We start from the raw sequence: 26,165 nt of genomic DNA on the forward strand, positions 1-26,165 counted from the left end.
AATCTCCCATAAGTGTGATGCACAGAGACCACGAAGAAGATAAACAGGTTTCCTACCTGTAACTGATGATCTTCGAGTGGTCATCTGTGCAGTCACACTACCCGCCCACCTTCCCCACTGCTGCGGGTCCGTCTACAGGGCTCCTGCAGCGGTCAGAAGGAACTGGCAGGATGTCCGCTCCTGTCCTGGTGGGCATGCGCAGGGAGGGGAGTGCCTGCGCATGCGCTCCGGGACAGGGGCACGGAAATCCGCGGCTTTGAAGTTACCGATCGTGATCGGCGCCGGCGCCTTCTCCCATAAGTGTGACTGCACAGATGACCACTCGAAGATCATCAGTTACAGGTAGGAAACCTGTTTATTCGTGCCTGCAGTAAATTGCTCAAACTGACTATAAAGAGTGTCACAATAGAATTGCAGTTGCAGCTATGTTGCAATGGAATCTTTGCAAGAAGTATGTCTTACCATCAGCTAGAAATTTATGGGAGGATAAACCAGACAAGATCATGGAAAATGATTAAACAAAGATTCTTTGGGACTTCTGATTACAAACAGATAAACACCTGGAGCATAACAGCCCTAATATCACAGTTGTAGGAAAAAAATGAGAAAGCCGGGTTGGATGATATTGCAATCCTAGGAGACAGCAGAGAACAGGAGAAGATCACTAAATAACAAAATCTTTGAATAGATTTAGAGTGCCTCTGTGAGAAGAAGGTTACCATTGTGTCAATTGTTATTGGAGCCCTTGGAGCAGTACCTAGAAGTCTTAAGAAACACCTGGACATTCTGAGCATTGAGCAAATAACATCAGCTCAACTCCAGAAGACAGTATTGCTTGTACTAGTGAGAACCCTGCGACGATACATCTGTAGTTCCCAGGAACTTGGCTAGATCTTGAATTGCAGAACATCAGCTACCTGATTGTGACAATTCATAATAATAATAGGGGAAATCACCAGAAAGATAGTTAATACCATGAAGGATAGGCAAGATGATGTAAGTGCGTTCAGAAATCAAAGAAAGCAACCTATGGCTTATCAATTAAAGGTCTGTTTCTCATTACTTTGTATGTTAAGGCACACATTGTGCTTGGTTTTGTGCCATTTTATTTTCCAATAGTTTGAGGACTGTTTCTCAGGACTAAAAACTAACTGTAGGTTGTCATGGTCTAAAAGGCTTATATAATTGAATAACCACACCTTATGACCTATCATACTTTAAGTTGTCCATGCATTCTGTCAGACTCAGGATGTTTGAGTAATATTGTTGGGTTATGCTCATGGCTTTTTTGAGGAGGAACACACAAGAACACAGTTCTGGGTGGCTTGGCATCAGGGGTGTGGCCTAATATGCAAATTAGTTCCTGCTGGGCTTTTTCAATAGAAAAAGCCATAGTTATGCTAATTCTAATCAGTTTACAGTTTCAGGTCTACACAATGCAAAGAAAATGTGCAAGAACCCATGTTTTAAGCATAAATGTTTCAGACTTTAATAAAAGAAACAGGGAAAGTGGAATATGAAACTCCTCAAACTTTTTAAACAGTCAGACTAGCAATTTAAATTTAAATGATATTTTCTAGAGTGTTAGCTTTATTTTTATTTATTGATGAAATATTAATATTTAATGGTCTCTTTAAATGCCCAGAGAGACATGCTTGCTCCTGAAGGAAAGCTAGTATTTTTGAAGGATTTTTTTAAACAGAGAAAAAGAAAATCTTCCAGGGAGCATGGCGAGCCGCCCGATCCTGGGCGCCGCGCCACTGCCGCCCCCTCCCTGCCCACCGCAGCTACTCCTCCGAGATGGGCCTGTGCCCATCTCGGAGGAGCAGCCACGGCGAGGAGAGAAGAGGCGGCGTGGCGGCCTCGCCCGCTCCGCCTCTGGGGTGGAAGCGGAGAGGGGCGTGGAGGCGGGCCGGGGGCGTGGCGAGCTGCAAGTCCGGGTCCTAAAAGGGCCCGGATTCGCGGCTCGCCATGCTCCTGGCCTGCCTCGCCCTCCCCTGCACTGCTGCCGCCTCTTGGCTGCTCCTCCGAGATGGGCTCAGCCTGGGCCCATCTCGGAGGAGCAGCTGCGATGGACGGGGAGGGGGCGGCAGTGGCGCGGCGCCCAGGATCGGGCGGCTCGCCATGCTCCCCAGTGCCGTTCTCCCCTCCCCCCGCTTCCGTTTTTTTGGGGAGCAGGGGAAGAGGGTGGAAACCCTGGGGTCCCCCGCCAGGGCGGGAGGGTTGGGAAGCCTAGTATATTACATGCCGAGGAGTGAAGGAAGCTGTTACTTGTGAAAAATGGATTTATAGCTTTCCTAATAACAGATGATAATGTCTAAATACATTGTGATTTTTGGATTACATACCTGTGTGTTGCTTGCCAAGTCTTTACATCTTGATTTGAAAGTAAATCGCATTAAATTTAGTGGCATTTGACTCAGAATACACATGTGCAGGATTAAACTGTGAGACCAAACATTTGGAGGAGCAATAGTGTACAAACAATTGTGTGTAGTTCTGAATTCTTTCACAAATTGAGCATCTGAGAAAGCAGGTACTGTGGGTTATACAGCAGGAACAGCAATTAACATTACACAGTTTCTTTAGAAGATTTATGTTGTACAGTCACAATCCTTCAAGACTCATGAAACTGCTTGTGGTGATACAGGAGGGGAAAATAGATTTAACCCCTCCCCTACAAACGCTGTCAGTTAAAAACATGGGTGAAAACGAATGCTTTAGCTTGGTACCTAAAACAAGGTAGCAAGCAAGCCTTTGAGGGAAGAGACTTCCATAAGAGATGCTACATGACAAGGAAGGCCATCTCCCATGTTGCCACCCACTTTACTGCCACAAACAAGGGCTCGCAGAAAAGGGCCTGCTATGCTGTGGTTATGCTATGGGAGAATATCATCCAGCTGTACTTAACTCGATTTGTAAAACTGTATTCTTTTGGGAAACTGTCTCATGCTTTACTAGGAAGATTTTCTTTTTCTCTTTTTAAAAAAAATCCTTCAAAAAATACTAGCTTTCCTACAGGAGCAAGCATGTCTCTCTGGAGTCAGAAGAAACTGCAGTAAAATGTAAAAATATGTGTATGTAGGGTGGTGAAGCTACTAACATTGTAGTATGACATACCACTATCCCAGGAAAGCACTTTGCTTATTATCCTGTAAGCCCTTTTATTAATTTAATTCGTGTGTCTGTATTCTTTTATCGAGAGATTTTGTGAGGCATAATATTGTGGAGTAGGATACAAAACCGTGGTTTTGGGGCATGTTACTCTTAATCAGTATTAATAACTATAGCGAGAGATTCTAGAGTCATATCTGGTTCTAGAGAGATTCTAGAGTCATACAAGGTTCAAATACCTTGTAAAGCTAATGTATTGATTATGTTGTTAGCCGCCCTGAGCCTGCTTCGGCGGGGAGGGCGGGATACAAATAAAAATTGAATTGAATTGAATTGAATTGCTGGCAGATCACACCTTCCTACTTAGAAGCATATTCCGTATCAGACAGATCGATAGGTAATTATCATGAATTGAGAGAGAAGCACTCTGCATATGTTACAATATGCCCTTCACCCCCTTGCAGTTTTGGCATTTGGAGGGGGCATGGCTTTTTCCTCCTCCATTTTATTTTCCTGTGAAGAGGAGTGACAGGATTCATAAGTGCCTGGATATTATACATATTATAAAAACAAGAAACTAAAAAACCCCCATAAAACACAACAGATAGACAAAATGGGTGGATAAGGCAGTTGATCGCAATCCTGGAGTGTAACGACTTGGCAACAGTGATCCATGTGATGGTCACCTCGAGACTACTGTAATACCCTCTATATGGGGCTGCCCTTGAATCAAATTCAGAAGCTGAAACTGGTGCAAAACGCAGCAGGCAGAGTGCTGCTGGAGCTACCTTTACAGGAGCACATCCAACCTGCTCTGGAAACGTTGCACTGGTTGCCTGTGGTGCTCCGGATCTGTTTCAAGGTGCTGGTCATAACCTTTAAAGTCCTATAAGCCTGGAACCAGTGTTTACTCTAAGCTGAGTTAGTGTGAGCTAGCTTGCAGATTTTTAGCCTCCAGCTCACACATTTTTGTCTTAGCTCAGGAAGCATGACCCCTGAGCACACTAATTTATGCAGTAGCCCACAACTTTAAGGCCAGTAGCTCACAAAGTAGAAGTTTTGTTCAACAAACTCTGCAGCTTAGAGGGAACACTGCCTGGGACCTGTCTACCTTCGGGACCGCCTTTCCCCATATGTGCCCCAGAGAGCACTATGTTTGGGTTTGCAACATCATCTTATGATCCTCGGGCCAAAAGAAGCTCATCTGAACTAGAGCGTTTTTGGTGACAGCTCCTGTTTGGTGGAACACCCTTCTCGAAAACATCAGGACCCTGCGGGACCTGCCACAGTTCCACAGGGCCTGCAAGACTGAATTGTTCAGACTTGCTTTTAACAACTAAGGGAGGCTTACCATTTCACAGTATCAACAGCCTAATTGATACCAGCATATGGATTGTCAGAACGCTAAATAATAACTAGAAATACCAGTGGACACAGCACTAAATAATAAATTATAACATCGACATACATCTTGGACCTTCAGTTGATTGTAAATTGTATTTATGGTTTTTACTGTATATTCTGTTTTTAAATTTATACGTTGTTTGTTGTTAGCCACCCAGAGCCCATCAGGGGAGGGCAGGATAGAAATGTGATTAAATAAATAAAAATAATACAATGAATACTGAATACCTAATACAATATATATTCAAAATCATAAGATCACAAGATCACAAACTTTGTAATCTTGCCATTATTCAAGTACCTATAAACATAGTTTTCACCATTCAAAATAGAAGCATATCTCTATACCAAGGTTCAGAAGGTAGGATATCTTTTTCTGACACTAGCATAGGATACCAAATGCAAACAAAATTATGGTACTTTCTTTCTGAAAAGGGGGTTGCCAAGTTCACTGTTATTTTAGACAATATAAAATATGACCATATTCGAGTATACCATGACGGAATATTTTATTTTTTTTGTAATAAGAAGTACTGATGTTTAAGCCTGAATAAATTTTGTGTTTTTTCAGTCTTTTAGCTTGTAAATTCAGATTTTGTGGAGGTAAAGATAGATTTGACAGTTGTTTCCTGGTGAATAGGATGTACTGTGCATTGTTAGAACTCTCTGTCTGGGGCAAATGATGCTCTGTATTCTTGGTGCTTGGGGGGGGGGGGCGCACAGTGGGAGGGCTTCTAGTGTCCTGAACCCCACTGATGGACCTCCTGATGGCACTTGGGTTTTTTGGCCACTGTGTGACACAGAGTGTTGGATTGGATGGGACATTGGCCTGATCCGACATGGCTTCTTTTATGTTCTTATGCATGTTCAGATCCACATATTTCATTTTGCACAGCCAAGTTGCATCAAGGAGATGTGCAATTAATGGTTTTTTAAAAAATTTAAGCCGAGACTGACAGTCATTTTTCTCTTCCTAATAACCACCATCCATGTCCCAAACTACTCCTGAGGCACATTGCTTCCACATGCCATTCTGTAACTATGAGGCTGGTGGTGGTTGTTCTCACCACCCTAATATATCACCTCAAAGAGTAGGGGAATTTTAAGATGTCAGGTTTTTTTAAATTATGAAAAAGACCAAGAATGTGTGTTTTAAAAAAGTATACATAATGGTTTAGCTGGAATTATAATGATCTTACTTCTGTGTATGCATGGCCATGTCCTCTCACTCGGCAAACGCAAGTGTTACATAACAGTGGAATGTAAGAAAATACAGATTGCAACATGCTATGTGACCTTTGGCATGTTAATCTGATCTCTGTGGTTTAATATGCCAGAAATAAGATTTTCAACAGCCATACACAATTCAGGTGCAGAACTGAGAGCATTGATGGCTTTTTAACCACATTGTAGTCACACTTCCAGACACATGCATCTTGGTTCATGGTGTGCAAACACAAACTACTTGGCAAAGATGTCAAGTGGCAGAAAACCATTTAGAAACTTGCAGCAGACAGGGAGGGCGCTGACTCATTACTGGACATCCACCATGCCTTAACCATAACTTCCTTAATCAGATCCAAAGAGAACCAGCAGTTTTAGCATCTGCCCGTAGTGTATTAGGTTGAGAAATGCTTCAGAGGTGGCATGGAGCTGGTGCATGCTGCAGTCAGTATCTGTCACAAATATGTCCAGTCTTCCATAAGATGCACTCACTGGGTTGCCAGTGGCAAGGAGGGTTTTCCTCCTTGTGTTTGCACTTAAAAGACACAAGAATTTCCTTCACTGTGCCTTTAAGAGCATGGTAGCCCTAGACCTGCAATCAACTATCTTTAAGTTTAACCTCAGCTATTCTGTGCCTCAAAGCAAAGCCAGCTATCCTTAGGATCCCTTCCTGCAATTAACAAAATGAAGGCAAGAATGCAAGCAATATTATTTATTTATTTCATCGGTGTTCTGACTTCCGCATATTACGGACCCTGCTTCCCTAAATATGAGTGGATTCCTGTATATGAGTATTGTATCTTAATTTTAATGAAAAGTCCTATTCTGGAAACTAATATTGAGTGCGTGTATAAGCTTACTAAATGTGACCAGCAAGTAGCTTGGGTCTTTGTTGAATATGTTTTTGTTTTACATTTAATTCATGTTGCATTCAAAGAGAATTATTCATGTGAGGTTGTTTGGAAAAAGACAGAATTAACTAAGCGGAATTGTAAACTAAAATATGGGACTAGAAGAAACACTTTGACCTAGAGCTTTGTGGTTAATTGTTGGAGCATTACATACTGTATATTCATGTTAGTCATAGAATAGGAAAACTGAGCTGACAGAATAGCGGTGGTCGTTATAAATACTACTTAAGACTAAGTTTGAGGATGATGTCAGAGCAACTTTGTACAGTTAGCCTCGTAAATGGGAAATCAAACACATAAATGCAAAGCAGTGACTTCATCAGATATTCATATAAGAACTGTTCTTAGCTTGAGGCTCTGTGAATGGAATGTTTAGTTTGGATTTTTGCTTTATGCAGATATTTACAGTAGATTTCAAAGCAATAAAAAGCATAAGCACTATTTACACTGAAAATATAAAATGAGGCACATTGAAACCGTTCAATACAAAAAAGTTAATATATACATATTTTTGGACTCTGTTTAGTAGCTTAGAAGGACTGATGTCATTGTGCTGCTATCAGTTTCATAGAAGCTAGAGTTTTCTCCTAGGCAACTGCTGTATTCCTACCACTCCCCTGAGTTTATAGCATTGTGCACAGGTGCTAAGCATCTGGTTGTTTAGATGCTAAAACCAAATAGGCAGCAAGCTGTCAAAGTGAATTTATTAGCTCTTGTTCATGCATTATGAAAATCCATTGTTTCAGATGAACAGGGTATAAAAAGTATATTTCTGTTTTTCTAACCATTCTAGACTCTTTAAATATAAGTACTGATTTACATACCTGATATTTATCTATTCTTTATTACTTGGTGTTTTGAATGAAACAAAATCCTGCAAGGTTCAGTTGTGTATTCCTGAATTCCTGATACTCTTTTTCAAATTTTTGTCTTTATAAAATAGCAGCATACTCCTCATACAAAAATGTAATGTGAGACTGTACTGAATTATTAATGTGTGTGCATTTAAAATTGTCCTGTACATTAAAATTTATTAGCTCTTTTCTCAAAGGCAGCTTAGTGCATACCCATGTATTAGGACCAGCTGGAGAGACATTGTTCTGGGTGTTACCACTATTTGCAGTGATATTATATCAAAAGTATCTGCAGGGGCTGTAAAATGGAGCTGTTCTGCTGCACTTTTAGTTGAGGCAGTGGGCACCCAAATTCCATTTCTTGACCTCCGCTGCCGATTGCCCTGGCCAGGCTGGCCTAGCAGTTAGTGGCTTGGCACCCCACAATATTGTCCAGAAGGCTTATACTCGAGCGGTACTATTGATTCAACTTATACTCTGGCTTTTTAGTATGAATTTTTTATAAAATGTTTAAGATTATCTGTTGAATTTATTTATTTGATTTTTAGCCCACCCTTCCCATAGAACAGGCTCAGGGCAGCTTACATCATAAAACTAATCAACAGTAAAAAACCAATTTAAAATATATAAAATCTAAAATTACAGAGTAGCAATAGGTACTAAAATGGCAAATTCTGCCTCACAGACATAGCCTGTCAGACAGAAATGGCAATCAAATAGATGGGGGAGAGAGAAGGGAGGGAGAGATGGAAAGAAAGCAATTTTATATGCATTCCGCAGGCCACTGGCTGGTTTGGCTTGGCAAAATGATTTAAAGAGGCAAATGCCTTCTCCAAACTAGCCAACAGGGTGGTGGGGGCTTCGAGAGCCACACAATATGTGTAAAAGAGCCACATGTGGCTCCGAAGCCACAGTTTGGCCACCCCTGTTCTAGAATGATACTAACCAATACACAACACTGGCCCACCCATCTTAGTAATAGGAATTTACGTCATTTATAGGTATACAAAAACAAGGAGGAATCACAGCCAATGAACAAGCTATACTGCAGCAATAAACTGTTAATAAAGACATAAAAACAATAAATATTATGAAGAATTAAGTGTCTTGTAATTCTTAACCCACACATTATTAAAATAAATATACAAGCAAATGCATAGGAGGTATTGTTCAAATGTGAGGGTGTGGCAAGAGTTCACTGCTTTCTACGTGATCGTAGAAAAGCAATTATAAGCCCAATTTTTGAGAGACTCAACAAAAGTCCAGAATAGTGTCTAGATTCACTTCCTGACGTTTCCAACAGTCAAGCCCTCATTGGCTGGTGCCAGTAAGACATCCGCTTCTAGGGCAATCAATAATATCCAAACTGACCTATCCAACAGTAAACAATTGTGATACAATAAAATCTTACCATCAAGACTTCAGTATAGAATTGAAGTTTTCCAAAGATAATTTGTCAAGGAACTCACCTTCCAAGGTATATTGTTCTCCCTCTGAGGCGGAGGCCACCTTGTGGGTGATTCCCAACCTATCAGTAGGGAGGCAGGATTAATTTTCAACTTCCTGCTTCCGTTGGGAGTCGCCTACATCTCAGTTCTTTTCCTGCCTCTGTAGGGAGAGCATCGAGCTTAGGATTCAGCCATCCATATCTATACTATACTATACTATACTATACTATACTATACTATACTATACTATACTATACTATACTATACTATACTATACTATACTATACTATACTATACTATTTATTTATTTTATGATTTATATCCCGCCCTTCCCAACAAGTGGCTCAGGGCGGCTCACAAAAAATATTCTATATTTTTAAACCTTTATTTCTTACACTACTACTACTTTTTCATTCCTACCTATCCTTAGTCTATTTTCTGCCTTTTTCCTGTCACTCCCTGGGCCTACTTACTGCTGGTCTGTCAGGGATCACCCGAAGGCTTCCCAACCATCATTTTGTTGCCCTGTGTCAATTTCTTACTGGGGCCGAGGAAGGGCACGGACTGCACCGCATAAGGCACTCAGATAACGACAGGTTCCTGTCAGCGGGAGAGTGTCAGCCCCTAAGTGCCCAGGGCTCCAGTGGAGCCGGCAAGACCCAGGAGAGGCTTGCACAGACCTCCCTGACGAAGCTGCCATTTCGCAGCCAGCGAGAAAAGCGTGCCCAAACAGGCCGCTTTGCTGACGTCCCGGCCAGCAGAGGGATGCAGAGTGCACACAGGCAGAATCGTCCCCGGAGCGCCAGAGGTGGTGAGACACGCAAGCCGGGCTTTTTAGGAGGAGGAAAATCAGTTAGTGCAGGGGCCCAATCCATGGCCAGTCATAGCTCCTCTCTTACACCCTCCTCTGGAGTAGACACCCTAGTGACTGCTCAAGGTAATGCTCAGGAGGATCTGGTGCTTATTTTGCTGCCTCAAAATTTTTTCTCAGTACTAAGAGACCAGATGAGAGAGGAGATGCAGCAGTTTTGTAAAAAACGCAGCAAAAAGAGGCGTAGGTCCCATTCCTCTTCCTCGCAATCCCCACCAAGAAAGCCTAAGGGAAAGGGCAAATGGCCTACTAAGGCAGCTCAGAAGCAAATTCCTCTTTTAAGAGGGGAACAAGATCAAGACCTCGCCGAAGGTGATGATCAATCTGATAAGCTTAGTGACAAGGAAGAGGGGGAGTTCCTCACTGACGAGGAATATCTACCTATTGATGTATCAGAACCTGCACAGAGGTTCTTTAAATCAGAAGATTATCAGTATTTACTCATTAGAACACTTACAGCATCAGATCTCCACGATGATTCAGATGTGGAGGATGAGCAAGAGAAAAGCAAAAAAGTTAAACACAAGGAAGGAGACATGGAATTTTTTCCTAAAAAGGCATCCTGTACAAAATCATTTCCCTTTCCTAAATATTTTGAGAGACAAGTGAGGGCAGAATGAAGAAAACCATTTGTCAATAGATCAAGTTTCAAGTTTCCATTTGTCAATAAACAATACCCAGATTTTTTAAAGAAACTATATCAGCTTTTCTCATTTACCAATAGCTTCTTACAGATTCCTCTGGTTGATGCTCTTGTAGCAGCACTACAGAGATACGGCTTGGTCTCAGAAGATGGTCAGGGCAACCTGAAGGACCACATTGACAAGAAAGCAGAATTTGCGTTAAGAAAGGCACATGAGGCTTCCGCCATGGCTCTCAAGGCTTCGGCAATCGGTTCCATGGAAGCGAGAGCTTCTATCGTCTGGATGAGGAAGCTGATATCGAAGGTACCAGAGGAGGACCATTGCACAGTGGAGGGAGCCAACCAAATACTGAAAGTGGTCTCATTTTTAGCAGACTCCACACTTGACACTATGGTTTTTGCATCAAGGGCCATAGCATCGTCAACAGCAGCCAGATGTTCTATTTGGCTGAGAGCCTGGTCAGCCGACTCATTCAAAGAATATAGTGATGTCTTATCCATTTCATGGAGGTCAGATTTTTGGTCAAGCTCTGGACAAAATCTTAGTGGATACCAAAGACAAAAGGAAGGCAATGCCCAAATTTTTACGTCGACAGGACAGCAGACAAGGATACCAGTATTCCTTTCGTGCACAACACACGTTACCATGCTTTCATCCAGAAAATCGAAAATCATCTTGGAACTCAACCAAGCAGCCATTTCAGCGCAACAATTCCATCAGATTCAACAGATTCGGAAACAAACTGTCAGAAAAGGACGGGTAAGAACAACAAACCAAACAAGGCATGACTTCCAATCAATTTCGGTCGGCGCACGTCTCCTTCACTTCCAAGATCAGTGGCAGGATGCAACAACAGACGCCTGGTGCAAGGAGATAGTCACTGACGGTTATAAGCTGGAATTTCAATGGATCCGACCCAACCACTTTGTGCATTCACCAAGCCGCACAAATCCAATCAAAAAAGAATGTACGATTCAAGCCATTCAGCATCTTTTGGAAATAAAGGTAATAGAACCAGTTCCCTTGGAGGAGCAGAGGAAGGGAGTCTATTCTATATTTTTCACAGTCCCAAAGAGGCATACCTTCACATACCGATTTTTGTTGATCACAGGGAATTCCTTCGTTTTTGTTATCTCAATCAACACCTCCAATTCAGTGCACTTCTCTTCGGACTCTCTTCAGCCCCAAGAGTGTTCTCCAAAGTGCTGGTCAATTTAGTGGGTTTTCTGAGGGAGCAAGGGATACACATCCATCCTTACTTAGATGACATTTTGATAAGAGCACCTTCTCAGGAGAGAGCTCAGTTGGATACCACAAAACCATCACGACACTGCAGAGTCATGGTTTTTTGGTGAATGCACAAAAGAGTTCCCTGGAACCTTCATATCACCTCGAACACCTGGGTGTCATCATAGACACGAGTCAAACTCGTTTGTACCTCCCTCTTCAGAAAGCTGAAAAGATAAGAGAGGTGGCCTCTTCGATAATCAGGAGCAGGACATTGTCACTGATGACACTAACTACACTGCAAGGTCTGATGATCTCTGCAATAGATGTGATTCAGTGGGGAAGATTCCATGCCAGACCACTTCAAAAAATTTTACGTCCCTTTCAATATCGTATATCGAAGAAGATAGATTGTTCCATAAAGATTCCACTGAAGCTGAAATTCAACCTTCGTTGGTGGACGAAGATCACCAGCTTGAACCAGGGAAAACAATTTTGGATAAGCGAGTGGATACAAATATATACAGATGCCAGTCTATCAGGCTGGGGAGCCACGTATCAGAACATTCCAGTCCAGGACACCTGGAGTCAGGAATTGAAGCTTCCAATCAATGTGCTGGAATTAAGAGCTGTCAGACTGGCACTGCTACATTTTGTCTCCAAAATCAGCAACCACCATGTTTTGGTCAGGGCGGACAATGTTTCTGCAAAGGCATATGTCAACAGGCAAGGAGGCTCCAGATCTGTCCTCCTTCTCAAGGAAGCTTCACTCCTGCTGACGTGGGCACAAGTCCATCTGGCATCCATCAGAGCGGAGCATGTGAAGGGGATATCCAGTGTACAAGCAGACTGGCTCAGTCACCAACAGATACGACAAGGAGAGTGGGCGCTGAACATGGGTGTTTTTCAACTAATATTAGATCAGTTTGGCCAGCCAGAAGTAGACCTTTTTGCATCTCAAGCTGCGACGTTTCTTCACACAATTTTTTCACCCAAAGGCAGCGGGCATGGATGCGTTGACAGCACCATGGCCGCAGACCTTACTGCTTGCCTTTTCACCGATTCCTCTCTTACTAATAAGAAGAATCAGACTACTGCAAGCCGAGGTAATACTGGTAGCTCCATACTGGCCCAGACAACCCTGGTTCGCAGATCTGAAAGAGCTATTGACCCATCATCCTCTAACTTTGCTGGTGTCAGCAGACATGCTACATCAGGGGCCAATCTTTCATTCCCGTCCAGATTGGCTGCAACTGACCGCATGGAAATTGAGAGGTCAAAGTTGTTAAAGATGGGGTATTTGGAGCATGTGACACAGATGATCCTAGCTTCCAGGAGGCCATCCACAATATGCATTTACAATGTGACTTGGAAAGCATTTGTCTGCTGGTGCAGGAGAAAACAGGTCAATCCGTTGAAACCAGAAATGAAAGAGATTCTTCAATTTTTGCAGGACGGAATGACATCAGGCCTCAAGGCAGCCACTCTGCATCATCAGGTGGCAGCTCTGTCATCAGTGTTGTCGAAAGGTGAGAAGAATTCTTTATCTAGGCATCCACATGTCTCTAGATTTTTAAGTGGGGCTACACTGTCTCTTCCCCCTCAGACTCACAGATTTCCTACTTGGAAGCCGCTGAATACAGTGCTCACAGCTCTAACAAGATCTCCTTTTGAGCCCATAAAGAAGATACCATTGTCTTCTTTAGGATGAAGGTTTTATTTTTGGTCGCCATAACCTCAGCCAGAAGAGTTTCCGAATTGGGAGCACTGTCTGTACACAAGAATTTGTGTATATTTTATGGTCCTCAGGACAGACCCCCACCTTTAGACCTAAGGTGGACTCTAGTTTTCATAGGTCACAGGAACTACACCTACCGTCTTTTTGTCTGCACCCTTCACATCCCAAGGAAAAGTCGTGGTGCAAATTGGACGTAAAATGAGCATTACAATGTTATATTGATAGGACTAGAGACTGCCGGAAAACAGAGTCACTATTCATAAACGTTGCCCCTCCTCATGTAGGCAAGAAGATGTCTAATTCTGCAATCAGCAAAATCCTGTTCCTGTGCATATCAGAAGCGTATAAAGCTCAAAAGATGACGCCTCCTCAAGGTTTGATGACTCATTCAGTGAGGCATGCAGCTGCAAACGCAGCATTATTTAACAGAACCTCAGTAGAACAAATATGTAAAGCTGCTACGTGGTCATCCTTGTCTACATTCATAAGGCATTATAAGATTAACGCATACGATTCGGCTGATACTTTTTTTGGGAGAAAAGTACTTCAGCACGTTCTGGGGGATGCCGATGGCGAGGTCCCTCCCAAAATTTAGGAATACTGCTTTAAGATGTCCCACAAGGTGGCCTCCGCCTCAGAGGGAGAACAACCATTGGATACTTACCATGAGGGGTCCTTCTCCTCTGAGGATAGGAGGCCACCTTGGCCCTTCCCCTTATTCCACCATTGACATTCTTCAGAACTCTCAAAGCTATCAGAACTTTTAGAACCTTCAGAACATGCAAAAAAAAAAAGAACAATTATAAACGTGAAATATCACTAAAACTTCCTGTTTCCATGTTCTTACTGTATCTTTACTGTTCTATTAAGTTCAACTCCTGTTGTTTATTGTCAGTTATGTTTCTAGTTAGAGAATAGGTTTCTACTGCTTCAGGAATTGCCGAATTGGGCGATTCCCAATGGAAGCAGGAAGTTGAAAATTAGTCCTGCCTCCCTACTGATAGGTTGGGAATCACCCACAAGGTGGCCTCCTATCCTCAGAGGAGAAGGACCCCTCACGGTAAGTACCCAATGGTCGTTCTCTCAAGTGTACAAAGACAAACTGAAGAGGATTCAAATACACTTAGAGATGGTGCGGTCTCATTTGGAGTACTGTGTGCAGTTCTGGTCGCCGCACCTCAAAAAGGATATTATAGCATTGGAGAAAGTCCAGAGAAGGGCAACTAGAATGATTAAAGGGCTGGAGCACTTTCCCTATAAAGAAAGGTTGAAACGCTTGGGACTCTTTAGCTTGGAGAAACGTCGACTGCGGGGTGACATGATAGAGGTTTACAAGATAATGCATGGGATGGAGAAAGTAGAGAAAGAAGTACTTTTCTCCCTTTCTCACAATACAAGAACTCGTGGGCATTCGATGAAATTGCTGAGCAGACAGGTTAAAACGGATAAAAGGAAGTACTTCTTCACCCAAAGGGTGATTAACATGTGGAATTCACTGCCACAGGAGGTGGTGGCGGCCACAAGTATAGCCACCTTCAAGAGGGGTTTAGATAAAAATATGGAGCACAGGTCCATCAGTGGCTATTAGCCACAGTGTGAGTGTATATATAAAAAATTTTGCCACTCTGTGACACAGAGTGTTGGACTGGATGGGCCGTTGGCCTGATCCAACATGGCTTCTCTTATGTTCTTAGATATGTAAATCAGTTACGGCTGCTCCACTCATATATAGGTCTGATACTTTTATGCAGAATAAAAGAGTAATCAAAAGTCCATTGGGTTCCAGGATACCTTTACAGAATATCCAGTAGATTTCTCTTTTCAATAACTCTTTCTGTACGTCTTTCACATTATACTGATGTGTTTCCAGTTTCTCCATAAGAAGCAAATTTAAAATCATTACATCTCGTCTTAGGTGTGATTTGTGTTCAGAAATTCTTTGTTGGACCTGACAAAGCATTAGAAACATTTTGATACATTCTGATACTTTACCTCCTTTGATTTTTTTTTCTACCACTGGGCATTTTTCCTGTGGATCGTGCCCTGTGTGCCCACAATCATGGAATGTTTAAAAAATGATCTTGCCAACTTTTGTTAAGGTTTTTTCCACTTACACCAATTGTGCCTCCTTGGGAGTAATTTACCTCATAAGGTGTTTGTGCTAGCTTTTGTATGTCAGGTCTACAATTGGTCAGGTCCAACAAAGAATTTCTGAACATAAATCACACCTAAAATGTATTTCTGAAGCTCCTTTAGTACATCATTTTTCCATGAGAGGGCATGCTTAGAAAGATTTTATAAGCATTTTATTTTATAAGATTTTATACGAGGCAAGTGCACGGGGGTGATGGGGCATGAATGGGGAGGGAGCACCCACCCCCTACCACAATGGCCAAGTGGTGCCCTAGGCAGCCGCTTACCTGGCCTGTTGGGTTGCACTGGCCCTGAGCACACGTTAAGAAGAGGGACAAAAAGGTAAAACCATTGTCTAACAGACAAGACAGAATTGCTGGGAGGCAAACAGGCGTGTGCGTATTCTATATGCCCATAGGCAAAATTTGGCAACTTTATGGGTTATCTCCTGAGAAGAATTTGTAAGGAGGAGAGAGACATAGAGTTGTTCAGATCTTTCAGATGTAGATGACAGAATTGGAGCAATATACAGTTGTTGAATATCTTTATAGAATGGGCTATGCATCCAAATATGTTCAGTGAACTCCCCTCTCCCCAAGTGACATGGATAAAGCCATTGAGTTGATTTACATTAAGAACAATGTCTGATACCAATATCAGATAGCAACCCAAACATCAAGAATTTTTGAGTTTAGCAGTGAAATTTAGTCTTCTGGAAGGCATAAATAGTTCCAGTTGTTAGTAATGGTGTTTTGCGACCTTGGAATTGCTTCGAGTAGTTTTCTTTGGGGAGATACAGCCTTAAACTTGTTCAGAATTCTGCATGGAAATACTGTGCGTGTGCATCAATTTGATATTGGAGTTGGATTTCTGGAAAAGTTGAAGTTTTGTTGGAGAATACAGTGGGTTTAAAGATTAGAATGGCTGAGCAATAATAGGAAAACACATTAACTATTAACAAAAGGATGGATTAGTTCTGAAGGACAATGTCAATGGTCTGCAATAATTTTTTTTTTAGCCATGTGCCTTCATAGTGCAGTAACACAAACAACCTGAATTAGGGTAAATGGAGTGCCTGTGATTAAAAGCAACAGATTGTCGTCTGATCCTGTATTTGGGACTGGTTGTTTAAATTGGAAAGAGTTTGTAGAATGGTATCCTGTTTTGAAGAGCCCTTTGGTGACTACCTTCACAAGCCCATGTTCCTTTCCACACTGACACATACCTCTGTTAAGCTGGAATGAGTTCTTGTAGCATATAACATTATTATATTTCTAGTTTACTGGGATTTGCTGTTTTCCCTTTTGAACACTGACATTCCCCATATTCAGCACTATGTTAAAAATCTTACACAGCTGTGTCTTTGGCCTCAGATCTTGTCAGCCATGTTCTACCTGCTTTGAAGCCTATTAGCTGTAAAGCCTTGCATACTTCTTTCCTTTGTTTAAACTGATGCTGAGGTTCTCAGGGGGTTGATTTCTATACGTACTAATGCTTCCTGTATTCCTGTAAGTAGCACAGTATACAGACAGTCCTTGGCATTTAATCATCCTTCCATTTTGGGACTTCAGGTATAGTCAAAGGTTGCTGAGGATACTGCTATATGGATTTAACTTTTTACTACTTAGAACACATGAAGTTCCCATATGTTGAGTGGAACCATTGGTTTATCAAGGTCAGTTACCAGTGTTCCCTCTAAGCTGAGTTAGTGTGAGTTAGCTCATAGATTTTTAGCCTCCAGCTCACATATTTTTGTCTTAGCTCAGGAAAAATTGCCCCAGAGCACAATAATTTATGCAGTAGCTCCCAGCTTTAATGCCATTAGCTCACAAAGTAGAATTTTTGCTCGCAAGACTTTGCAGCTTAGAGGGAACATTGGTCAGTACTACCAGTTTTCTGACTGGCAGCAGTTCTCCAGGGTCTCAGGTGGAAGTCTTTCTCACTATCTATTGCCTAACATTCTTAACTGGAGATGCCAGGGATTGATTTTCAATCACTGAACCCCATCCCTCTTGAATCAACATTTTGCTCTCCCAGCAAAAAAAAGTGTGTGTTTGGGGGGGACAGGGTGGGGGGAGAGGCATAAACATTTCTATTAGACTGGGTTTTGTTTCTTTAGTAAAATTTGTTTCAGTTGGTCATCATTTCTTTTTTAAAAGGGGAAAATGTTCAGAGGTTATGTTTAGACATTTTAAAATGTTTTCTTCAAGTCTTTAAAAAATGGAATGAACATTTTTTCATTACATGGGTCACCTACTTTTGGCTCTTGACAAGTTACCCTTGCTCATGATGCTTTATTGATATAAGTTCATATTAGAGGTATGTTGTGATCCTTGGTCTTCAGTTGTAACATAAGCTTTTCTGCATTTCTTTGGAACCAGTTGTGTTGACTACCCAAAGGGAATCATGATGCTGAATATTGAAAGGACATGTATGGTATATTATATGAAGGACCTGTCCAGAGTAGGGGTACTCAGCTTGTGGCTTGTGAAGAGCTGCATTTACATTTGCATCCGACCAAGAGCCACACGACTACTGTATGTCCTATTTGCCACCCCAAACACAACTATTAAATATATAATTATAACTTTTTAAGATTACTGGATTACTTCCAGAAGAACATAAGAGAAGTCATGTTGGATCTGGCCAGTGGCCCATCTAGTCCAACACACTATGTCACACTGTGGCAAAAAAACCTCAGGTGCCATCAGGAAGTTCATCAGTGAGGCCAGGACACTAGAAACCCTCCCACTGCCCCTCCTGCCAATGCTCAAGCACCAAGAATACAGAGCATCACTGCCTGAGACAGAGAGTTCCATCAGTATGCTATGGTTAGTAGTCACTGATGGATCTCTGCTCCATATGTTTATCCAAACCCTGCTTGAAGCTATGCTTGCAACCGCCGCCACCACCTGTGGCAGTGAATTCCATGTGTTAATCACCCTTTGGGTGAAGAAGTACTTCCTTTTATCTGTTCTAACCTGACTGCTCAGCAATTTCATTGAATGTCCATGAGTTCTCGTATTGTGAGAAAGGGAGAAAAGTATTCCTTTCTCTACCTTCTCTATCCCACACATATTCTTGTGAACCTTTGTCATGTCACCCCTCAGTCGATATTTCTCCAAACTAAAGAGCCCTAAGCGTTTTAACCTTTCCTCATAGGGAAAGTGTTCCAACCCATTAATCATTCTAGTTGTCCTTTTCTGGACTTTTTCCAATGCTATAATATCTTTTTTTAGATGCGGTGACCAAGCACATAAAGTTGTCTCTCCCCACCTTGATTGAACCTTATTGTGCGTATCTGGAGTTTTAGGGGAATGGCTTCCCTCTCTGTTGTCTTCTATCTTCACCATGAGGTACAGTAGCTCAGGTGAGGGATTGCCAAGCCTGCAGAAGGAGAGTAAGGTGGCTGTTGAGAAAGGGAAGTAAAACCATCAGCCACTCTACTGCAGACAGCTTGCTCATTTATGCACGGCTGCTGTGGTGGTGGTTGAACTCCCTCTTCATTGCTGGCATTTTGCTCTTTTTCTGGCAGGTGGCAGGGAACTAGGATGAGAGAAGAAATACTGTAGAGAAAGGGGTTGGTGGCTGATGGAGAAGATGGGATTTTAATTTTCATCCCTGCCATGAGGGCTGCAACTTATCTGTCCCCCCAATCCTTTCTGCTGTGACTGTTTCAAGGGGGCGAACCACCTGCCAACCACAAAACCCTACAGGGCAATTACCTTGCTCACTTTGCTGGAATATAAGGCAGTTGCCACTTTGAGAAACAATGCACAGAAGAGCCACAGATGGCTCACAACAAGGGGTGTGTGTTCAGCGTAACTGAAGAGAAAAAACACTCAAAAACCCCCTACTTGGTATTTTTCAGGTACCATATAAGTCAACTACAGATCAGAGATCCATACTCAGCTACTGGTATAGTGGAGCCCCCCCCAAAAGCTGGTTTTTTTGGGTATTTATTCATATCTGCTCAGCTAGAGAAGAAGAGATTGGATTTATATCCTGCCCTTCTCAGAGTCTTAGGGCATCTTACAATCTCCTTTACCTTCCTTTCCCCGCAACAGATACTGTGTGAGGTAGGTGGACTGAGAGAGCTCTCAGAGAACTGTTCTTGAGGAGAGAACAGTTCTGCTGAGAATTTGTGGCTGATCCATGATTACACCAGCAACTGCATGTGGAGAAGTGGGGAATCAAACCCAGTTCTCCCAGATTAGAGTCCATGCACTTAACTACTACACCAGACTAGCTCTCTGACTAAGTATACCAGGAGGTAGCCCCAGCCTAGGCTCTTAGCTCCACATCACACCAGCTGATCTCTGATGCGGCTTGCAAAAAGCATTTAAAGGGATCAAGTGAACTCTGTGTGGAACTCAATTTCTGTGGCATCACTTGGAACTCCATTTGCCCGGAATTGCAGATTGGGACTCCATTAGTCTGGAATTTGCTCCTGGTGCCAAGCAAATGGAGACCCAGCATTGAGTTCTGGGCAAATGGAGTCCCAAGCAATGAGAAAGTGTTTAAAAATTTTGGGAACCCTGAATATTTCCCAAATACCATACCAGTGTTGGGATTCAGGAATTTCAGGAAATACTGATATTTTTCAGGTTTGGTGTACCCAAAGCTGAAAAATACCATTTTTTGGCACACCTGTACTCACGATTCACTGAATATTAGTGGCCCAGATTGTGTTCTGTAGTAGATGATTAACAGGAAACTACCAGTATCCTTTATAACTAGGTAGATTACATTCTGTATTGCATATACTCCTGCTACATAAGGCCTTTAAACTGTTGGTTAACTTTCACAAGCTTCACAAGGACCAGCTTGACAAACATGCAAGAGGTCATTTGAAACTAGGCTTATGTTAGAATTGCTGTTGTCAATGTCTGAGAACTCAAGTCATTGCAGTTTATCTCTGGCCTACTGCTTTAGATGTAGGAATATAACTTAGCTGATGGAATGACATTTGTAAAGTAATAGCCATTCTGACCATACTGCCTTCCTGTGAATAATGGTTCTTAAATTACTGGTAGGAAATGAATTGCTTGATGTTAGAATATATGGCAACCACTTTAATCTTAGACTGAATTGTTTCTTACATTTGGCATCAGTAATGTAGTTTATTTTCAGGATTTCAGAGATGTTTTACTCATGACTCTTCTTGGAAGAATGTTTTCCATGTTCAGAACCCATGCACATAATCATAAGAATCCACGCCCCAATCATAGCTTCCTATTGTATATTTATGATGTATTTTTTGAGTATTTATGATGTATTTATTTCTTGCATATAGGAAAACCATCCTGCAGAACCATAGAGTTGGAAGGGGCTTCCAGGGTCATCTAGTCCAACCCCCTGTACAATGCAGGAAACTCACAAATACCTCCCCCTAAATTCTTGTAGGAATAGTGTGAAGAGGGCCAGTATGATGTAGGTTTTGGAGCAAGGAGACTTGAGTTTGGATCCCCTTTTAGGCAATTAATCTAACCTACCGCATGTTGGGAAGGATGGATAATTCCATCTGTGTGTGCCACCTTGAGCTCCTGGGAGGAAACATGAGATATAAATGTTACAGTTTTGGGTTTACTGAATTCTCATATCTAAAGAGCTTCAAGTTCAGCATCTATAAAGGTGTGGCATATGTGTCAGAGAAATGGTAGCTCAGCTAATCTGATATCTCATAAGTAGAAACTAATTGTGATTAATTTATTCAGCCATAAAGGTTAAGCAACATTTAAACAAAGACAAATAGCTGGTCTCAATCCCATTGTTTTTAGTATATGGAAATGGGTAGCTTTCCCCCATAAGATTGAGCAGTCATGAAATATGTTCAAGCCTTTAAGAATTTTAAAGACATTAGTCTTTAACTGAACTGTAGTCTCAAACATTGGCAATGGATTAGTTAATGTGAGGAAGCTACACTTAGCAATTTCAAAAAATACAACCTGATTTGTGTGTGTCCATTTGATAGATAGATAGATAGATAGATAGATAGATAGATAGATAGATAGATAGATAGATAGATAGATAGATAGATAGATAGATAGATAGATAGATAATTTTATTTGTATCTTGCCCTCCCCGCCGGAGCAGGCTCAGGGCAGCTGAAGATGAAACCCACTCCATTTAGTGATACTTATTTTCAGAGCTGTATTGGTTTCTAATAAGAGTTCAAAAATGAATCCTCTAAATTTGTTTAAAAGGCATAAAAGGAATATCTGTAAGTAGCAAGAAACTGAGTGACATTCTTAATGCCAGGTATACTTAGTTCTTGAGGGCAGGACTTGGTGTTATGAGAGGCAAGTAGCTTTTACTACTCTGGTACCTTTCCTCCCATTTTTCTAATATCAAGTATAAAATGGCTAGATGACATCAGCTTTCAGAAGTGAATGCAGGAAATTTCATTTTCATTTTATTCGATTTATGCCGCACCATTAATGTGTTATTCTCTCAGCTATTACTAGAAAATGGGTAGAAAGGCAGGATAGCTATAGCCTGGATCTTTTTTATAGTGTCCACTTCTAATCTAAAGAGGCAGAAGCTTCAGGTTTTCTGCTTGCTGCCTTGCTGATAGATTAGGTTTGATTTCTCTTTTTTACATTGTTGATATGTACCTCTCTCCTTTTCTCTTTTAGGATCGGAAGTTGTCCAAATCTGAACGGCAGAGATTTAAAGAGGAAGCTGAAATGCTGAAAGGGCTTCAGCATCCTAATATTGTACGGTTTTATGATTCCTGGGAATCAACGGTGAAGGGAAAGAAGTGTATTGTTCTGGTTACAGAGCTTATGACATCTGGCACTCTGAAAACGTGAGTATAGTTTTGCTAAAGCCCTGTGTTAATGATGAACATGTAAGTGGAAATATATATATATGCAGGAAATTTCATTTTCATTTTATTCGAGTATTCTGTTAACACAGGCAAAGATATTTTATGGTTATGGAACAACTGCTTAGAGGGCCTTTAGTGAGAAAGGAAGCTCCGCTGCATGGCTGTTATGTTCCCTTCTGGCATCTTAAATTTATGAAACTCCTGAAACTGTTGCCAGCACTGTACTGTGAAAGAGGAGTAAAGCGCCTTTGAGAGCTGAGTTTGGCAAGCTATATCATGCCTCCAGTACAGCAAATGCTTGACATTCCAGGCTGCAATTGAACTCTGCAGCTGCAACTTGCCATCCTTGTGGGCTGAACTAGGGAAAATAAGCAGCAAGGGTGTCCTCTAGTGGTCAGTAAGGCATTGACCGCTTCCCCTGTACTTTGAGTCTAATAATTCCCCTGAATAGATTTGTACATCACAATCAAAAGCATTCGAGGTCCAAACAATAAAGCTCTGTTTGGAACTAGAACCCTTTAATTGCAGGCAAGTTTGTATGTGGAAGGCTATAGCGAAGAAAAAAAAGCCTTTGAATCTGTACTAATGATGGAATCTGTAAATTATGGAAATGAGATATAGTCAAAACCTTTCTGTTTTGTAAGATCTGATGTTCAAAAAAGGGCATACTTAGAAAATACTTTTCTTTCCCATTGGGGAATATTGAATTGTTTGCAGGGAAGCTTTTGTACCCTCAAATGCTACTTCCACTGGATAACCACGACTTCTGTTTTGACCTGCGAGGTCTATACCATAAACCATGTAGCTTGCCAGGTTGAAGCCAGCCCATGAGTTATATACAGTAGCTTGCAAGTTGCTTAAAAGACTTTACTGTTCATGCAGTTTGCATCAGTGAGCAAAACATGGGTTTTTTGAGCCTCTGTTTTAAGAGGTATTGCTAATTAAAACATAGATATTCTCTGATATTTACCATGAAATGTCTGTGCGCCTATTTTGTGGATAAGACTGGAACAGTATTTCCTCTCGTCTTTCCAAGTAATCAAGGTACATCCACAATATGTAAACCCATGCATCCTTCAGAATTCCAAATGGTCTTTTTTGCTGCCTGAACAACTATAGTTAAATGAATATGTACTAGATATGTGAGCCTAGCTTCAGTTCATAATGCAAAAGTTACCTTACTAGACTTCAGGGAAAATTCAGAGGTGGCTGCTGTTTAGTCAAGTAGGTATAAAGTAAAGGTGCTTAAAAGTCCCAAAGTGTCATTAATAATTTGCATCAACTGTGATTAATTGACATTCCCCTAAATGCATTTTAATGTCTCTCTATAGCAATTACATTATAATTATTGTCTAGTTCCCTTGATGAGAAATTTCTGTTATCTGAAAGTTTTTTTCTCTTTAGACACTACGCCAGTATATGATAACTTCCGTGCTTGCTTGTTAATCTTTCTCAGTAAAATCAGCTGTTACTTGTATGCACTGTTTTCATATTCTTAATGCTGAGAACACTGTTGTACTTTACTGTTGCTTTCTGTGGGTGACATGGGGGAGGGAAGGAATTGCAGAACATCAGCTCTGAATGAAAAGAAGTTTTTGTTGGGTTTTGAGTGACAGCTATGAAGTCATTGTAGCAACCACTTAGCTACTGAAACATTAATCAGAAGAGCTCAGCCAGGATCCTCGGGTAAGGTTTAAACTTGCCTTTACCTGACTGATGATTAGACCAATTAAAAGCTTCCGAGGACCATAATGTTCCCATGGAGCGCTTGACCTTGTCTGGCTGCAGCTGTACAAATCATGAGAATGGCACCATCACCTTTTTCTACATGACATGTTCTGGTGTATTGTCCTGTCTTCTCTCCAGTGTCCTTTTCTTCAGGTTATCTGTAGTGTGTGTGGCTGCTTCCAGGGGCATTCAGGCATTCTGTACATGTTGAAATAAAAATCTGGAGAAATAAAGAAGCAATCGTTCCGTGAATGGCCTGATTCGCTATTTATATTCCAAGAAAAATGATTTCAAACTGTGATGTCATCTCTGAATAAAGTTGCTTCAGCCCAAGGATGCGATCTGTATCTTTTTTTTTTTGTTTAAACCTCTATAGTGACAGACCTGTTTGCTTTCCAGGGTTTCCATGGAAGATTCAAAGGGTGCTCCCCAAGTCACCATCCGTGACAGGTGTTTGGGGGTCTGTGTCTAGATTGAATGTCACTACTACATGATCCCGCAATGGTTGTCACAATTATTTCTTAGCAATTCCATGCATGTTCTAACCATTACCTATCTCCTTCATTACAGGGGCATTTCTTGATGCAATCATTTCAACAGCTGCTAGTTAAGAGTGATGTGCTATGATTTCTATAGTTCAAAGGGGGAGGGACTTTGAAATTGTGTTACTAGTACTAAATCTCCTGTGAAAACTGCTGCATTAAAGCATTCGATAGATGGTGTCAAAGGGAAATTGGAGCTCAGCTTGGAATAAGAGTTACGATTATTTTCTATATTCTCCACCACCTCCTAACTTGTAAGGAGAGGGGTTGGGGAGGGACCATTTTCTGGCTCTTATGAGACTGTTTGCTTTCTTGGCTCATTTGCTACTGACACATCATTCAATATTTTTTTTCCATGCACAGTCTGTGAGACACATGCTTAGAGGTAGTCTGGCTCAGCTTTGGCATCTTCACTTGAATTCTTGGCTCTTAGAAGGTGCTTGTCTGTTGCCAGTTCTCTTCTCTTTTAAAGGCTTTGGGCTGAAGCTGTCATCTTGGCATGACTGCTGTCTTTTCCAAAACATTCTCAAGCTAGCTTCACTTCTAAAGTCTTTTGTAAACAGAGTGTGCACAAGGAACATAATTCATAAGTTTAAACAAATTGGTTAATAATGTAAATCTGAATGCTTTAGAAGGTCAGAACAATTAAAGGTTTAAAATAGTCTGCTGTTTTGTATCATGATATATCACTAGAATGTACAGAAAACCCAGTGATTGCTTTGTTGGAAAAAAAATTGGTTGCCCATGGAAATGAGAACCATATACTTTTAAATGTCTGGAAAGCTTTGGATGAGAAGTTGTATCTCAACTGAACATTCTAGCCTGTTGGCTTAATGACTGATGCAACTCCTGCTGGTTATGTTCCAGATCTTTGTTGTCTCCTCTCCCCACCACCCCACCATGTAAACCTTACTTTACTAATCAGCTCCACCCACAACAATAAAGAACAGGCTTCTACTACTAATACTTGGCTTTGTCCGGCGACCGTTAGTTGTTAATTTTAGCCCATTGAATGTGATTGATTATTACTGTCTCTTTATGATACACTCCTGTAATTTAATAATATCATGAAATCAGAGAACAAGCTTGAGACACATTTTTATTCTGGCTTTTCTTTTATAGATACTTAAAAAGGTTCAAGGTGATGAAAATTAAAGTGCTACGAAGCTGGTGTCGGCAAATACTGAAGGGTTTACAGTTCCTGCACACGCGTACGCCTCCCATTATCCATCGTGACCTGAAGTGTGACAACATCTTTATCACTGGCCCTACGGGATCTGTCAAGATAGGAGACTTGGGTCTGGCTACCTTGAAGCGAGCTTCTTTTGCAAAGAGTGTAATAGGTAAGGTTATGTTTTGTTCTGGCAGCTCTTACTTGACAATTCGGGTGTTGGTAGAACTATACACTCTCATAAAGTAGAAAATTATTCCTGAAAACACTGAAGACATTGGCCTTGTTTTAAAAAAAAGAAAAGGGGCAGCAACCTGGTATTGG

At 41.4% G+C, this 26,165-nt stretch overlaps 1 protein-coding gene across 9 annotated transcripts in view; it reads left to right on the forward strand.

The window, feature by feature from the left end:
- Positions 1–26,165, forward strand: part of WNK1 (WNK lysine deficient protein kinase 1) — a 168,356-nt gene that overhangs the window by 53,546 nt on the left and 88,645 nt on the right. For all 9 annotated transcript variants that reach the window (XM_060245751.1, XM_060245753.1, XM_060245755.1 and 6 more), the window contains exons 2-3: positions 22,207–22,379; positions 25,793–26,013. In XM_060245751.1, the coding sequence (XP_060101734.1) occupies positions 22,207–22,379; positions 25,793–26,013 (394 nt within the window). The remainder of the gene's footprint in view (positions 1–22,206; positions 22,380–25,792; positions 26,014–26,165) is intronic.

Source organism: Heteronotia binoei, chromosome 8 (genome assembly GCF_032191835.1).
Source record: "Heteronotia binoei isolate CCM8104 ecotype False Entrance Well chromosome 8, APGP_CSIRO_Hbin_v1, whole genome shotgun sequence".
Classification (NCBI taxonomy): Eukaryota; Metazoa; Chordata; class Lepidosauria; order Squamata; family Gekkonidae; genus Heteronotia; species Heteronotia binoei.